The sequence below is a fragment of the Synchiropus splendidus genome, chromosome 6 (assembly GCF_027744825.2).
Source record: "Synchiropus splendidus isolate RoL2022-P1 chromosome 6, RoL_Sspl_1.0, whole genome shotgun sequence".
NCBI lineage: Eukaryota > Metazoa > Chordata > Actinopteri > Syngnathiformes > Callionymidae > Synchiropus > Synchiropus splendidus.
The window spans coordinates 2,535,335-2,549,109 of record NC_071339.1 but is presented as its reverse complement, the minus strand read 5'-3'; the positions used below and the strand labels follow the sequence as shown (position 1 = coordinate 2,549,109).

General features: G+C 43.9%; 2 protein-coding genes across 4 annotated transcripts; one reads left to right on the top strand and one right to left on the bottom strand.

Moving 5' to 3' along the window:
• The first annotated feature begins 1,044 nt into the window (after nucleotides 1–1,044).
• On the top strand, nucleotides 1,045–10,542 carry nuak2 (NUAK family, SNF1-like kinase, 2). Of its 3 annotated transcripts, none has more exons than XM_053868025.1 (6): nucleotides 1,045–1,465; nucleotides 6,150–6,270; nucleotides 6,787–6,938; nucleotides 7,644–7,709; nucleotides 8,095–8,347; nucleotides 8,426–10,542. In XM_053868025.1, exons 1-6 carry the CDS (start codon nucleotides 1,250–1,252, stop codon nucleotides 9,466–9,468), a joined length of 1,851 nt encoding a protein of 616 aa, XP_053724000.1. In that variant the 5' UTR covers nucleotides 1,045–1,249; the 3' UTR covers nucleotides 9,469–10,542. The 3 variants fall into 3 exon arrangements, with proteins under 3 accessions (XP_053724000.1, XP_053724002.1, XP_053724001.1); XM_053868027.1 differs by lacking the exon at nucleotides 1,045–1,465 and adding an exon at nucleotides 1,488–2,457; XM_053868026.1 differs by lacking the exon at nucleotides 1,045–1,465 and adding an exon at nucleotides 2,477–4,023.
• Nucleotides 10,264–13,416, bottom strand: ccnd3 (cyclin D3). The gene is made up of 5 exons (XM_053867787.1): nucleotides 13,310–13,416; nucleotides 13,147–13,252; nucleotides 12,345–12,513; nucleotides 10,983–11,122; nucleotides 10,264–10,910 (listed from the first exon to the last, which is right to left on the bottom strand). The coding sequence occupies exons 1-5, from the start codon at nucleotides 13,414–13,416 to the stop codon at nucleotides 10,830–10,832; spliced, it is 603 nt and encodes a 200-aa protein (XP_053723762.1). The 3' UTR covers nucleotides 10,264–10,829.
• Nucleotides 13,417–13,775: the final 359 nt, after the last annotated feature.

The window sequence follows — 13,775 nt, the reverse complement described above, 5'->3', positions numbered from 1 at the left end:
AACCAAGCGTGGCTGCTGTGCTGACACCTCGTGGTTGTGAATGGATTTCATGCATCCGATGAACGTGCCCTGAAAAGTAGTAAAACCACACAAACACAGAGCCAGAAAATGATCAGTAATGATCACCCCTCTAATGACCTACCACAACAATGGGTTGGGAATTATTGTAAATGTTATTACATAAATGGTATTGTAAATATATGTAATAAGACATTTTCAGTCATTCAGCCTTCTGGAGCATTTTGGTATCACATATGAAAGAGGCTTCCCTCTTTCATTTAAGACAATGTCAAGTACATGCCCAATAACTTCACACCTGCATGAAATATGGCTCTTTTTATGTCTTCATGCAGAGTTGGGAGGATGTTTATGATCCTATTGCCACGACTATAAAGCCATTTATACAATAAAATATAACTGAAGTAAATATTTTAGAGTAAATGAATGTATCAAACCTGTGGGTATTGTCTATACAATGCTTTACTTTTTTTAAAACGCTTGTTCCTGACCTCACTTTCACCCCTTCATCTCAGGTGACGAGTTTTTTGTATTTGTATTTGTTTGATGTTTTTCGAACTTCTGTGTCTTTTTCGTAACGGTCTGTAGTTTTTGCGTTCACTTAAAGGATCGATTACATTTATATCCCAATGTATAAATAATTTAATATGTTTTTCAGGTAATGTAATAGGTTTGTGAGCGACTAGCAGTAGTTGATGCGCTTAATTAGTTCACCTTATTGGATTGAATCGGTCAGCAGATGTCATCGTGCTTTACATTACAACTTAACCAAAACAAGCAAAATGTAATTAGTTAATTTTGTATATGTATTGACTTCTGTGCCACCTGTTGTCTCACGTTGTGTCCGTCGAAAAAGATAAATGATACGAAATGTTTGAGTCGTTGAATTGTTTTTTGTTTTTTTGGGGTGGGGGGGCGTTGTTCCTCGCACAGAGGGTGTTGTTTATCGAGCGCTCCTCGCTTCATCGCTTCACCTCACCCGCCCCTGACTTTGTGACGTGTACCTACACTTGCGCTTCTCCAGCCGGAGCTTCACCTGCCCTCAGTCAGTCGTGTTTGTCTGTAGAGGAGGCAACGTCGTCCACGCCACCTCTTATTCCTTTAGGTTTTCTCGAGTTTGGCTCGATTTCGAAACGTTCTTGTTGCGGGAGAAGCCGTTTATGTCTGCGCTTGAGGGAATGCAGTTGACCAGCACCTGGTTTCTTCACTTGTGACCCGTAAAACGAGAAGGATGGACGGTCCCAAAGTTGGCCGACTGTCCTCCAACTGTTGGCCGCCGCTCGTGGAAGCGTCATCCGTTGCCAAAGCTCCGACACTGGTAAAGAAGCAAGCGGTCAAGAGACACCACCACAAGCACAACCTGAAGCACAGGTACGAGTTCCTGGAGACCCTGGGCAAAGGGACGTACGGCAAAGTGAAGAAAGCCAAAGAGCGATGTGGTCGCCTGGTGAGTTCACACGTTCATACAGTGCATCATGTATCTGTCGTTCAACACCGGCTGCAACATCTTGATCCAGTTCAAGTGGCGTCACTTGTAAGCTGCGTTTCTGTCCGATGGGCCACCTGTTCACTAGAGATAAGGTCTAAGTTTAGACGTTTCTACACAAAGCTTGTCAATCAAGTTTGGCCATCCAGATTTAAAACCTCGTTACATCTGCTGTAACATGGTTATTCACCTTTTCAAACCTTTTTTTTGCCCAGTATTTTATTCATCAGAAATCATTGAAGGTACATTCCAAAAGCTGAACTCTGAAGATCTAAACCAATACTTTGTAGCCAAGATTTTAGAAAACGTGGTCTCATCCCAAATTTACAGTTTAAAAAGAAATCCTCATTTTGATTTTAAACTATTGTACAGCTTGCATTTTATTTCACTTTATTCACTTAATTCTCATCTACCTGCTCGCATGTATGTGACTTTATTTTGTTGTTCTCTGACAACTGCTTTTATATATATTTTTTTGTATATATTTTATAGACCTTATTCTGAAAGGTGCTGTATAAATAATCGTGACATAACCGCTTGGATGTTTGCTCACTTGTAGGGATGAGGTGCTGACGTTCCTTTGATGACATTTAAGATCAGATCAGACCAAGAGTCTGTTCGCTACCACTGAGTGATCTACTGTCAAAGTTAACATTCTCTCCCCTGAGATAAGATAACATTGTGCATACATTGATGGAAAAATCAAGTGTCAACACCGAAGTCAACAGCGATCAACAGAAACTACTTGCAAAAGAAGTTTCTGTTGATCGGAAACTTATTTTGCAAATTGTTAAATGGTGTCAGAAAGTTACGTGGTGTCAGTTACCTTTGAATGTGTGATGAAAGGAAACAAATTATAACATTTATAAATGTATACTTAAGTAAGTTTCAGACTGCCTTTCCTGCAATACTTTTTTGCGACTGCAGGTTTTCTTGCAATACGAGTTAAAGAGGTGAAACCATTGCCTAGTATTAGTCTGTGATCAAAGCCACTTGTGTGTATTCAAATACGAGTTGGCCCTGAATTTGCCTCTTGTTGGATGTCTAACGGGTGTGTTCCTTTTTTAGGGGTAGCTATATATGAATGCATTCAAGGCTACTCAACATAAAGTGCTTCTTCACCTAGAATACCTTTGAGCCAACTGCACTATTCAAATTTCATGAACTTAAATTAGAGTGTCAATCTAAAGTGCGAATATTCACACACAATATTCCTCTGAAACCTGTTTGTTTGAAATGGTTGTTTTGCTGAGGACTTGCAGTCAGGAAGGTTAGGTCACTTTATATAAGTGATTGGGTGAAAGGCCTCTTGACTTTCAGGTGTATTCCACTGGGCTGATAAGAAGTCTGAAGAAATGCACTTGAGTTTCAAGGAAGTGTAGCGACGTTTTCAAGATAACTGCACGTTATGCAACTCTTGATTGTGCCAATTGAAAATGAAATCTGTGGCAGAACAAATAACTTGAAGAACTCAGTGAGTCCTCAAAACATGCTGCAAAATAGTCCCTAAAAAGATGTTAAGATACAAAAGATATTAACTGTAGTATAGGCCAAACGTCAAACGTCAAAGGACATGCCTTCTGATTCGGTGGGTTTTCTTTACTTTTACTACTTACTACATGGTAAATACCCACTGAAGACATCAAATATATGAAGCAGGATATATGGGATTCTGGAGCAAAGGAAAAAAACACTGCAAAGCCCTGATCTTCTCAATGAGCCTCATGATGTCGTGTGTGGTGTGCAGTAGTCAGCAGCAGTCCAAGCAAATGGTGACATGGTTTGACATAACTTTTCTTGTTTACTACATAATTCCATATGTGTTAATTCATAATTAATAAATAATCATAGTGTTTTAGGTAGTCAAAATTGTTCTTGGACGAGACTTGAAGACCACTTTTTTAGGGTTTTGGATCAGTATGTCTTGATGTTTTCTTGGTCCTGATCAGATATCTTGTGGCGTGGTCTTGAATACAGCACATGTAAATTGTCATTAAAACACATTGCATGAGAAGTATGTCCAAACTTTTGGCCTTCGATGAAGAATTGCAGTACAATATAAAAATAGCAATAATGGCTTTTCAAGCACAATAATTAGAGCTTTTAAAAAACACCTATTAAAAGATAATTGTATTTGAAAGTAGACATTTCAATCCACCTGCTTTATTGTTTTGGTCAAATCAAAGGCCTCTTTATAAAGTGCAGTGTGAATACACGAAACACACCCTTTCCAACGATCCGTCTGTTTCTGTTCCTCCTGCCTGGTTGATGTTGTCACACACTTGTTTTTTAGTTTTGCTTTAATATCATCTGGAAATAACCGTAAACAGAAACTGGTTGCTGTTAGTCACCGACTGACAAACAATGTCGTCATTTTATTCCTTAGTTGTCGTGTCTAATGATTGTCACGTTTATGAGGAATGTTGTTTGTCATAGATCAGGTTCGTCACAAGTGAAAGTGCTGTGGAATAAAGGAAGCAACAGACTGGAATTTCCCGTCGATCACCTGCAGTAAACAGGTCACGATGCGTGTCCAGTCTTGCCTCCTCTCCCTGTGTTGCTCCACAGCTCCTCTCTGTGGACCTTTCCCTCTGTTTCATTAGAATCTGCGTCATGTTCAAACTGGCATTCACGGAATCAAAGAAAAAAAAACTTTTATTTCACCTGGCAGTTGCTGGTGTAACATGAGACTGGGAGGAACGTCACACCGAGAATGGCTTCATCCTGCCCGTGTTGTGGTTGTAATTCTGCAGCTACTGTATTGTAACTTTATATGAGTGTAAAGAACAGTTGGGATGGCTGTACCACTGAGTACAATGACAAGACAGTACAGGATGACCCTGACAAACAAAGGTCATCCTTACTTTTAACGTGTCTTCAGTCCCCGGAACACCCTCATGCCACAGGCCCGTTAAATCTGCAATAGCACACAATTGTTGGCAAAAGTGCTTCACATCATTCTAATAATAATAACATTAAAGCTTTATTTATCAAGCACCTCTTAGGACGCTGTTCACAAAGTGCTTCACAGGCAGAATAGAACAGTGAAGAAAGTTGCTGCACCACGAAGGTGGACGGCTAAACACTACATCAAGTCAAAGTTTGGAAGATGTTAAATAAAAGCATGTGACTTCGTAGCAGGGATTTAAAGGTGGAGGGGTGTGTTGTGTTTCCGAGCTCTGTCAGCAGCAGGAGCACTATCAGCACAGATGATGCATCGTTGGCATTTTTCTGGACTGAGCAGAACAGACTGATACCAAAAGCAGAACAATAGGCAGTCGTTAAGACGAGTGGCGTCACAGTACAAAAGTGAGTTTTAGTGTTGCCGGGCTCAGTATGTGGACGGCCATTTTGTCAGCTACCAGGTGTGAAATAACTGGTAGAAGGTTAGAGAACGTTTATAAAGCGCACTGTGTCAGTGTAACGTCCAGTCCGTCCCTCCCTATAGGGTCTACCGACCCTGTGAGACATTCTAAACAAAGGTTCACTTTTGAGTCGTCCAATGTAAGAATTTAGTGACGTGTGAAAGATTGGAGGCTCCCTGTCAGTTGCGTAGACCAGCCGACCGCAGCACAGACGCCGCACACCCGCTAAAAGCCTGACAAGGGTGTGAATGCACTGGGAGTGTGAGCTCTGCCCTCCGACAGCTACACAAACACAAAGAGCAAAGCTCAGTTCCCAGAAGGGAGGAATGGCTCTGTGTGTTGCGAGCGCCTCCCTGACCCAAGAGGCATGCAGAGCCAGACGGTGATTCACGTCGGCAGACGTGTGTGCGCACGCGTCCAAGCTGATATGACAATCTGCTGCTTCATGCGTTTCCTCCCTGGTGTCTGGACCCTCGGGGGCTCCAGAACCGACCATGACACACCATCCGGTGCCTCATGACTCTTCGACCTTGGGATGAACTGGTGACACTCGGAGGAATTCCTGGCATCTGAACTTCAAATAGATAGAAGGAATATATAGGCCTGTGTTTTGAGTGGCATGTCGGGGCGTGAGGGCTTTCCAAATGAAGTGTGAGGTGATGATGTTGCGTTTTACTAGACCTGAGAAAGGAGACAATCTATCTGGTCTATTATTTCACCAGACAATGGCTGACCCGATGCTCCCTCTGACTCATTAGAAACAACATGGCTGAGTTCCCGTTTGACTGCCCATTGTTCCTCTGACAGGAGATGACGCTGTGGATTGGAATATTTTTTCAGTTTGACACCAACCTGCCTCATTGTTAACAAAGTGATGACTAGCTGTTACACAGTAAAAGTGCCAAACAGAAGACTTAATATGGGGATTAGAGACAGTGAAAGTAACACAAGAACATTGTGTTTTTGTTTGCTGTGCATGTTCTCATTTGGTGGTGGAACATTATTTGCCTTAGTTATCAACTCCAGAGCACGCTGATAACACTATGGAGCACTGTGTGTTATTGGTTCCGCTTTTCTGTCCACTTTCCTTTTGCGTGTTGTTTAAATTTGAATACATTTAAAATGTTTTTCTCGACTGTGGTTTCTGGCTATATTAAGCGTTCGGTGATCTCCAAACCACAGAGGTCACGGAGAAGGTCGTGATGATCGTTCCTTCCAACACTGAACTGTTGCAGACTGATGGTGACACAATCTATTTCTTTTTGTTTTTCTCTCCAAAGGTGGCCATTAAGTCGATCCGCAAAGAGAAGATCAAGGATGAGCAGGACTTGGTACACATTCGGCGGGAGATCGAGATCATGTCGTCCCTCTGCCACCCACACATCATCACCATCTATGAAGGTACAGTCGCAGACATGTGCAGCAAAACGTGATACCTGGACTGCAGCTCTCCTGAATCGCTCTCTGTTGAGGCTCTGAATTTGGTCACGCAAGTCTTTGTGCAGAAGACTGTTGCTGGATTACATAAGCGATGATACCAGCCTGCGCCCCATCAACAGTGTGGAACAACAATCTGCTGAGTTCATGCCGGATGACTTGGTCACTAGTCACTATTCTCCACCACCTCAGTGCATGTCCACTATCACAGGGCTCCAATTACTCAGAGTGGCTGCCGGGAGGAAACTTAACTCGTATAACTGGACGATATGTGGAGTTTATTTTGTTGAAAAATAAAGGAAGGGCATTTATTGTTGCTGCACAGGTACAACAAACGGTTATTATAATAACAGCACTGAGAAGGAGCTCATTTACCGTGACTGAAGAGGAGACTTGGGGAGGGAACAGAGCAGGGAGCGATGCTGTATTCACAGCTCCCCCAGGACAGAGGCTGATGGTGCTCGTGCCGTTGTTTTTCAGTGTTTGAGAACAAGGACAAGATTGTGATCGTGATGGAGTACGCCAGCCGCGGTGACTTGTACGACTACATCTGTGACAAGAGGAGGATCTCCGAGCGTGAGGCTCGCCACTTCTTCAGACAGATCGTGTCGGCGGTGCACTACTGCCATCAGGTGAGCCAGAGCAGTTGCTTATCGAGCTCCTCTCTTCTACTGCGTCCAACAGAACCAACTCACCATTTGGTCCAGTTTCCAGGGCCCTGGCCCCCCACTGTTATATAATGCTATTACCCACCCAACACGGATGTGGAGCGAACAATGTAGACAAGCGTAACCATTCAGTGGGCTGAGCGCTGGCATCAGGGCAGGAGGCCAACACACACATATGCATGAACCCGCAGACTAATGAGGGTGTAGCGGAACACGAGGGCCAACACACTGTTTCTGTACGGCTCGTGTAATTATGTAACTTCATAACCCTGTTTTTATTTGTTGTCTACAATCATGATGGGTTTTTAAATGATAAAATTATGGCAAGGAATCAGTTTAAGCCGATCAGGCACTTGAAGCATTTTCTGTATCAATGCCACACTTGGTCATTGTAACCGCAAGCCTTTTGTCAACTGATGGCGGGGAAAAGTTTGTTCTCTGGAAGATAAGTTGACCTGCATTTTTTGAAGGCCAGTGCTGCGCAAAGGCATTCCCCCCTGCAGAGTCCAGGACAGAGAAGCGTAGCTGACGCACGTGAAAAAAATGTTCTGACCCTGTGAAATATCTGATTAGATGAACTGGAACTGGTGTCTTCAAAACTGTTTTTTTTTCACTTATTATATTGTATATGAAAGTGTTAAATATAAATGTTTTTTTTTCCCTACCTAGAATGGAATAGTACACCGGGACCTGAAACTGGAGAATATTTTACTCGACGGCAGCGGCAATGTTAAGGTAAGAAATTCCCCCCTGCTGGGAAAGAATCCACGTTTCCTGAAGTTGATCACTGATTCAGCTTAGCTGTGAAATGTATTACCCAATACTTGCTGCTTTCATAGATTGGAGTCTTGTCGTTAAACAAACCTCAGGTGGTTTTAGGCGTCTGGGTTGCCACGTTTTGAAGGATTTTAAAGGCTATGATGTGGTTCCAGAAGCAGATGACAATCAACCTTTAAAGTCAGACCACGAAGGAGTGTGATTTTTCTTGTGTCCTTACACTAAAGCGCACAACACATTAAACAACCTGGTGGGCTGGATTTGGCCCCCAGGCCTTGGATTTGACACATGCTCACCAAAGCATCCTAAAGCAACCAAGACTCAGCTGTAGCTCTTGTTCCAGATTGCTGACTTTGGCCTGTCGAATCTCTACCACCGTGACGAATTGCTGCAAACCTTCTGCGGAAGTCCCCTGTATGCCTCCCCTGAGATCGTAAATGGACGACCATACCGAGGACCGGAGGTGGACACCTGGTCTCTGGGCGTTCTGTTGTACACCATGGTTCATGGTACCATGCCTTTCGATGGGATCAACCACAGAACGCTTGTCCAACAGATCAGCACTGGAAACTACCGGAAACCGAACAACCCCTCCGGTGGGTTTCTGCAACATCACCTTGATGTCTCCTCCTTGATCATCAAATATAAACCTTTCTCTGTCTGTTGTTGCTTAGATGCGTGTGGACTTATTCGCTGGATGCTGATGGTCAATCCTGAACGCAGAGCAACGGTAGAAGAGATAGCCGGTCACTGGTGGCTGAACTGGGGGTACCAACACTCGCTGTTGGTGGAGACCCAAGCTAGCACGATGGACCCAACCCCAGCACCCGCCTCCCCTTCTAGCCAGCATCCTCCAGCACTAGCCAGTGTTGCTAACTGGCTGCGGCGGACGTCAAGGCCGCTGCTGGAGAACGGCTCCAAAGTGCGCTGCCTGCTGCGCTCGCAGGGCGGCGGAGCAGACGTGGTGCGCCAGCGCTCCTTGAGAAGGTCAAGGAAAGAGAACAACGTCTCCCAGACTTTCAGTGAAGCCAGCACGGACACCAAGCCCTCCAAAGGCATTTTAAAGAGACGGAACAGTGGGAAACAGAAGCTTGTAAGCGGAATCCCGGACACAGAAAATATCTTGGGCTCGTCGGCACCTTGCAGCGAGGCTGCGATGCCACCTCGCAAAGGAATCCTGAAGAAGAAGCCAGTGGAGCAAGAGTCTGGCTACTACTCGTCCTCGCCAGAGAACAGTGACTCTGGCTGGGCACCACAGGCTAGCGAGTGTCCCTCCGCACCCACTCAAAGGAAAGGAATCCTGAAGCGCAATGGCAAGTTCTCCTCCGGTGCCGCGCAAGAGTTCGGCTCACTAGACCAACTCGCAGTTTCATTACCCCGAGGAGGCTCCAGGCTGAGACCTAATGGGGCCGTAAGCGAGGACAGCATTCTTTCCTCTGAGTCCTTTGACCAGCTGGATCTCCCAGACCGGGTTGGACCTTCAACACTACTGGAGAAACCAGTCAAGGCACCCATGAGAGCCTGCGTATCAGCAGACAACCTTCTAGACATTCAGGAGGATCATGTGCTCGCAGACGGTTTGCAAAGATCCTGGAACTGCTATGAGTCCGGAGTGTCGGACAGTGCCTTCTCCATTTCAGACTGTGACAACGTTACAGAGAACTACAAACAGGCCATGATGGTCAGAGGCTCGGCTGGAAGATCAGGAACTGGCTGATGCTCCCTGAAGGTTTTTGTCGTGCTAACCAAAGCTCCCTTGGCGTGAGGCACTCCAGTTCCTGTTTTTCCGCTGACCTCAGGAAATTGCACAGCACCAAAATGAGAAGCAGATTTCTTTACAGCAAAAATATGTGCATTGTATAGGTTCTCAGGATTCTTCAAGCTCACAGAGGAGCCAAACTACTGGTCAGGATCGATCTGATGCAGTGCTGCTTTTAACCATCGAATGAGGCTTTTTTTATGGTTCATGAGAATGACTTCAATTGTACCAAAGACCTTTTTTTGTTCGTTTTTTACTTGCTAGAGTTTAAGTGCCAAAGGGTTTTGCTTGTGAAGGGACTATTTAGAGTGGTTCTTTTTTTGTTTGGTTTGGTTCTTCATTTGGATAATGACTTGAATAATGTGCATGACTTGTAACCAGAATAACCTGTCTGGGGTTGGTCCTGCTCCCAGGCTCATGCACGCACACACAGGAATGTCATTTTGGGAAAAATGTTGTTTAAAAACCAGTGGACATTGTTGAAATTAGCTGTGTTCATATGTTGCCAAATGAACTTTATCCACCCCTTGTTCTCTATTGATGAGCTGCAGTGATGTCTAACTTAAATGTTAAAAAAGGAAAAAGTATTTTTTAAGTTTTGGGGCACTTTGTGAAATGCTTTTTTGCACACTGAAACCTTAAGTTACCTTTGCTTCGCAGCTCTGAAAAAGGTCAACAATTAGTGCATCAAAGTGCCTGTAGTTGTTTAATCAGTCAAGCGAAACTGGAGAGCGAAGTATTTGCATGGTAGTTTTATTGGCATTATGTAACACTATTGAACTTGCAGGAGGGATGAGGCCATTTGGGAACTGCAGCGCAGATCTGCACCAGTCAAAGACAGTTTGTAGTTTTTGATTCATGGAGCCAGAGGGTTGTTTAAAGATGAGCAAAAGCATGGTTTCATGTCTGGGAGTGTTTATTTCTTTTCTCAGCCATTGTGTTTGCATGCCAAAGTTACCAGCTTCGCCATCTTATGACTGTGTGAACGACGGCGCTGCAATGACCTGGATGACATTAAAACAATTCTCTCCACTGATGTTTTGTTTCTTTCACAACATCGGTGTTACACATGGTAACTAAAGGATCAGTTATTGATACACCGCAATAAAAAAAAAGCCAACTGTGTTTAAACGCCTTTCACCAAGTGAAAGAATCATCCTACTTTTGTTTGTTAAAACGGTTCATCTTCTGGTCTCAAACCCTGGAGCTTGTCAACAGAGGCTGACCTGCAAACATTCGATTCAGTGAATGAGGGAAGGTTGAGGTCCAGCGCGCTCTGGAGTCGTTCATAACAGCTGGCGATTGATTCCTGATAGGGATCAGATTGACAGAAAACCAAAGGTCAACAGCAGACTCGGCACATTCTTCTTCAGTCTCATCTTTTGGATGGAGGTCGCTGGCTAAAATGAGGATAAAGATGAGACATGAGAGCAGTATGATATTGCTGATGCTGGTTAAACATTAGCCCGTACCAGATCATTGACCAGACGGTCAGCGAGGAACTCCATCATGCAGTCAGGTGAGGTGGCAGGATCCACGTTCAGCTTCTGTGCTGCACTGCAGACACATGCACAGGCCACAGTGGAGGGCAGGAACATTGACAGCTGGTCATCTGCTCAACAGGTGAAATGTCCATCACAGATTTACAAAATGGTGGTCCTTCGAGCCGTACAGCTCTAAAGCACATGACAAGTTCATGTCTTATGAAACAATAACAGAATTATTGAGATGTACATCTAGACTGAGTGAGGAAAAGAAATGTCCCTCACGCTGAAGCCTTCAGACTTGTTCGACATCTTCCGAGGATCCCGCCTAAATGTAGCTATTTCTAATCCCAACGAGGGTAGAGAAAGTTTGAGAAAACAAAAAATGTTATCTGTCATTAAGTATCTCATCATCACTACGGTGTACTTCAAGGCAAAGCCGATAACAGTGTTCTCCGTAAGATAAAACAGGGAGGAATAATGACGTCTAAGGTCAAAAAGATCTAATCATTTAAGCTGTTCCTAACACTTCCTGCCCCATGGTCATATTTGCCTCTAAATTCCGTGCCAAAATGATAACCTTTAAAGAACCGTTTTGGCATGAATGATCCCTCTTTGGTCTGCTTTGAAGGGGTGTTGTTAAATCTTCGAGCATCAAACGTGTGTGTCAGACACAGACACAGTCTCTGGCAGCATACAACATCAGGAGACAGCTCTCTCATAATGAGAAGAGCAGTGCGCGAGCATCGATTCAAAGCTGTGGTTTGTTTCCTCAATGTGAAAATGAGAAACACTGAATGATGCCACCAGAGCCGACACACCTTCACTGACAAAGAGAAGCACTTAGACTGAGCAACATCCCAAAACACGATCATCCGACACACAAGCCCGACTGCTTCAGGCAAGAGAAGGGCGCAAACAAAAGTCAGCCATTTAATCCCTCCTCCTCAGCCACCTTTCTCAATGGGTTACAACATCAGGAGCCAGGAACGGCCTTAACTTTTATGGCCTTTTAATGAGCGGGTCCAAAACAGACGGGCCGTATCCCTGTGACCTGCCGCCTCGGGCAGCATCACAGAGATCCGTGGGAAATCAGCCAGCTGAATAGAGCGACATGGTCTTTCACAGCAGACAATACAGGATTACACAAACTCAGCTCTCTGTCTCCGAAATGAACTGCTGACACATGCTCATCAAAGTTATAGCAGCTTTGTGACCTTTGTTTACGACGCAATTGTCGCATAATTCAAGCTGTTAGTGCTCACAACGAGATGAATTTAGTGAAACACTAAAATGTGTTTTATGAATTGGAATTAACCCCATGACTTTCTGACATGAACATTCACTCACCTATTGCTGCCAGAGCAATGTAGCAGCGCACGCGTCTGCGCACATGCTGGGGCCGAATGCAGGGAAGAAGCTGAAGAATTGGCTCCAGGAAATCAGAGGGAACCACTGAGGCCAGACACCAGTCCAAACTGGACACTACTGACACCTCCCACTGCTGCGAATGACAGTGCAGTGGACCTTTGAAATGAATTGTTGTAGGCAAAAAACAGAAGCGGCAGTTTGGGTAGTATCTACACACAAGCATAGGGTTTTTCTACAGTCGAAAATAATGAAAAATCACCAGTGGTGCTGGAGCATGAACATCTAGAGCGCTGCACTACAAATATCGTCAGTTTGTTGGTCACTCTTTTTATATATTTATTATTATTGCATTTATTATTTAAAGAGAGTGAACCGATCATAACTCTAATTATTTGTATACAACACACTATAAGATGATTCTGACAAAGGGCCATATCCTTTAGGAGCGACCTGTGTGATGAAGGGTGTGGATCCAACTGATGGTGCCCACAGCAGGACTTATCTTAATCTCAGGAATGTTACAAACATGCCACACAGTAGTTATACACTGGTACCCGGGAGAGCTAATGACATGACAAGCGGGTCAAAATTGAAATCTAATTCAAATCTAATCCAATCTAAAATATACTTTGATGTAACTTATAATGACATACTGCATTAAAAAGCAGTTTTTTAAATGTATTATCTAAACAGTAACGGCCTTTCTGTTCATAAAAATAATGGGAGGTTGCAATAACAGCAGCTCAGGAAAACAAAGTATAGATATGTGATCAAATAGGTGGTTTACCAGGATGTCAGACACAGAAATGGAGTTGTCAGAGTAGATGCATAGACTTTTGAGACAGATGGGAAGGGAGTCTCTCATCTTGGAGGCCAGTCGCCAGAAGCTGCAGCTCGGACGCCTCCGTGGCACATCTACTCAGATAGCTGTCCAGGTAACGGACCGCCTGAGGGAACACCTCCTCCGCAATACCTCCAGCATCCACTCCACGTGGGCTTTACGCACACATGGCGTGGCGTGTGTCCGCATCTGGGCCTGGTGGGGCCACATCTCGCTGCCCAGCTCCTGGCTCTGCAGGTTACTAAGACATAAATATTTAATCCCGCTGATGCATGTGGTAAACCTTTTTTTTCTTTTACTTATTAAACTTTTTTTTATATTAAAGGATGAATATGCTGGTTTTAGCAATAAATGTAATGCTATGAAGTTTTAAATTGTACATACAAAGTGATGTGACATCGTCTGTTTTGCATACGTATGAGGGAAATTTAAATTAAACTTTCACACATGCATATATTTGTGTACGTTCAACAACAGTGTTTGGAAAATTATAAAGTAAAAAAACAACCAGTTTATAATGGAGATTACTAAAAAATATGGAATATGTTTTAGAATCTAGTCATCTAGTA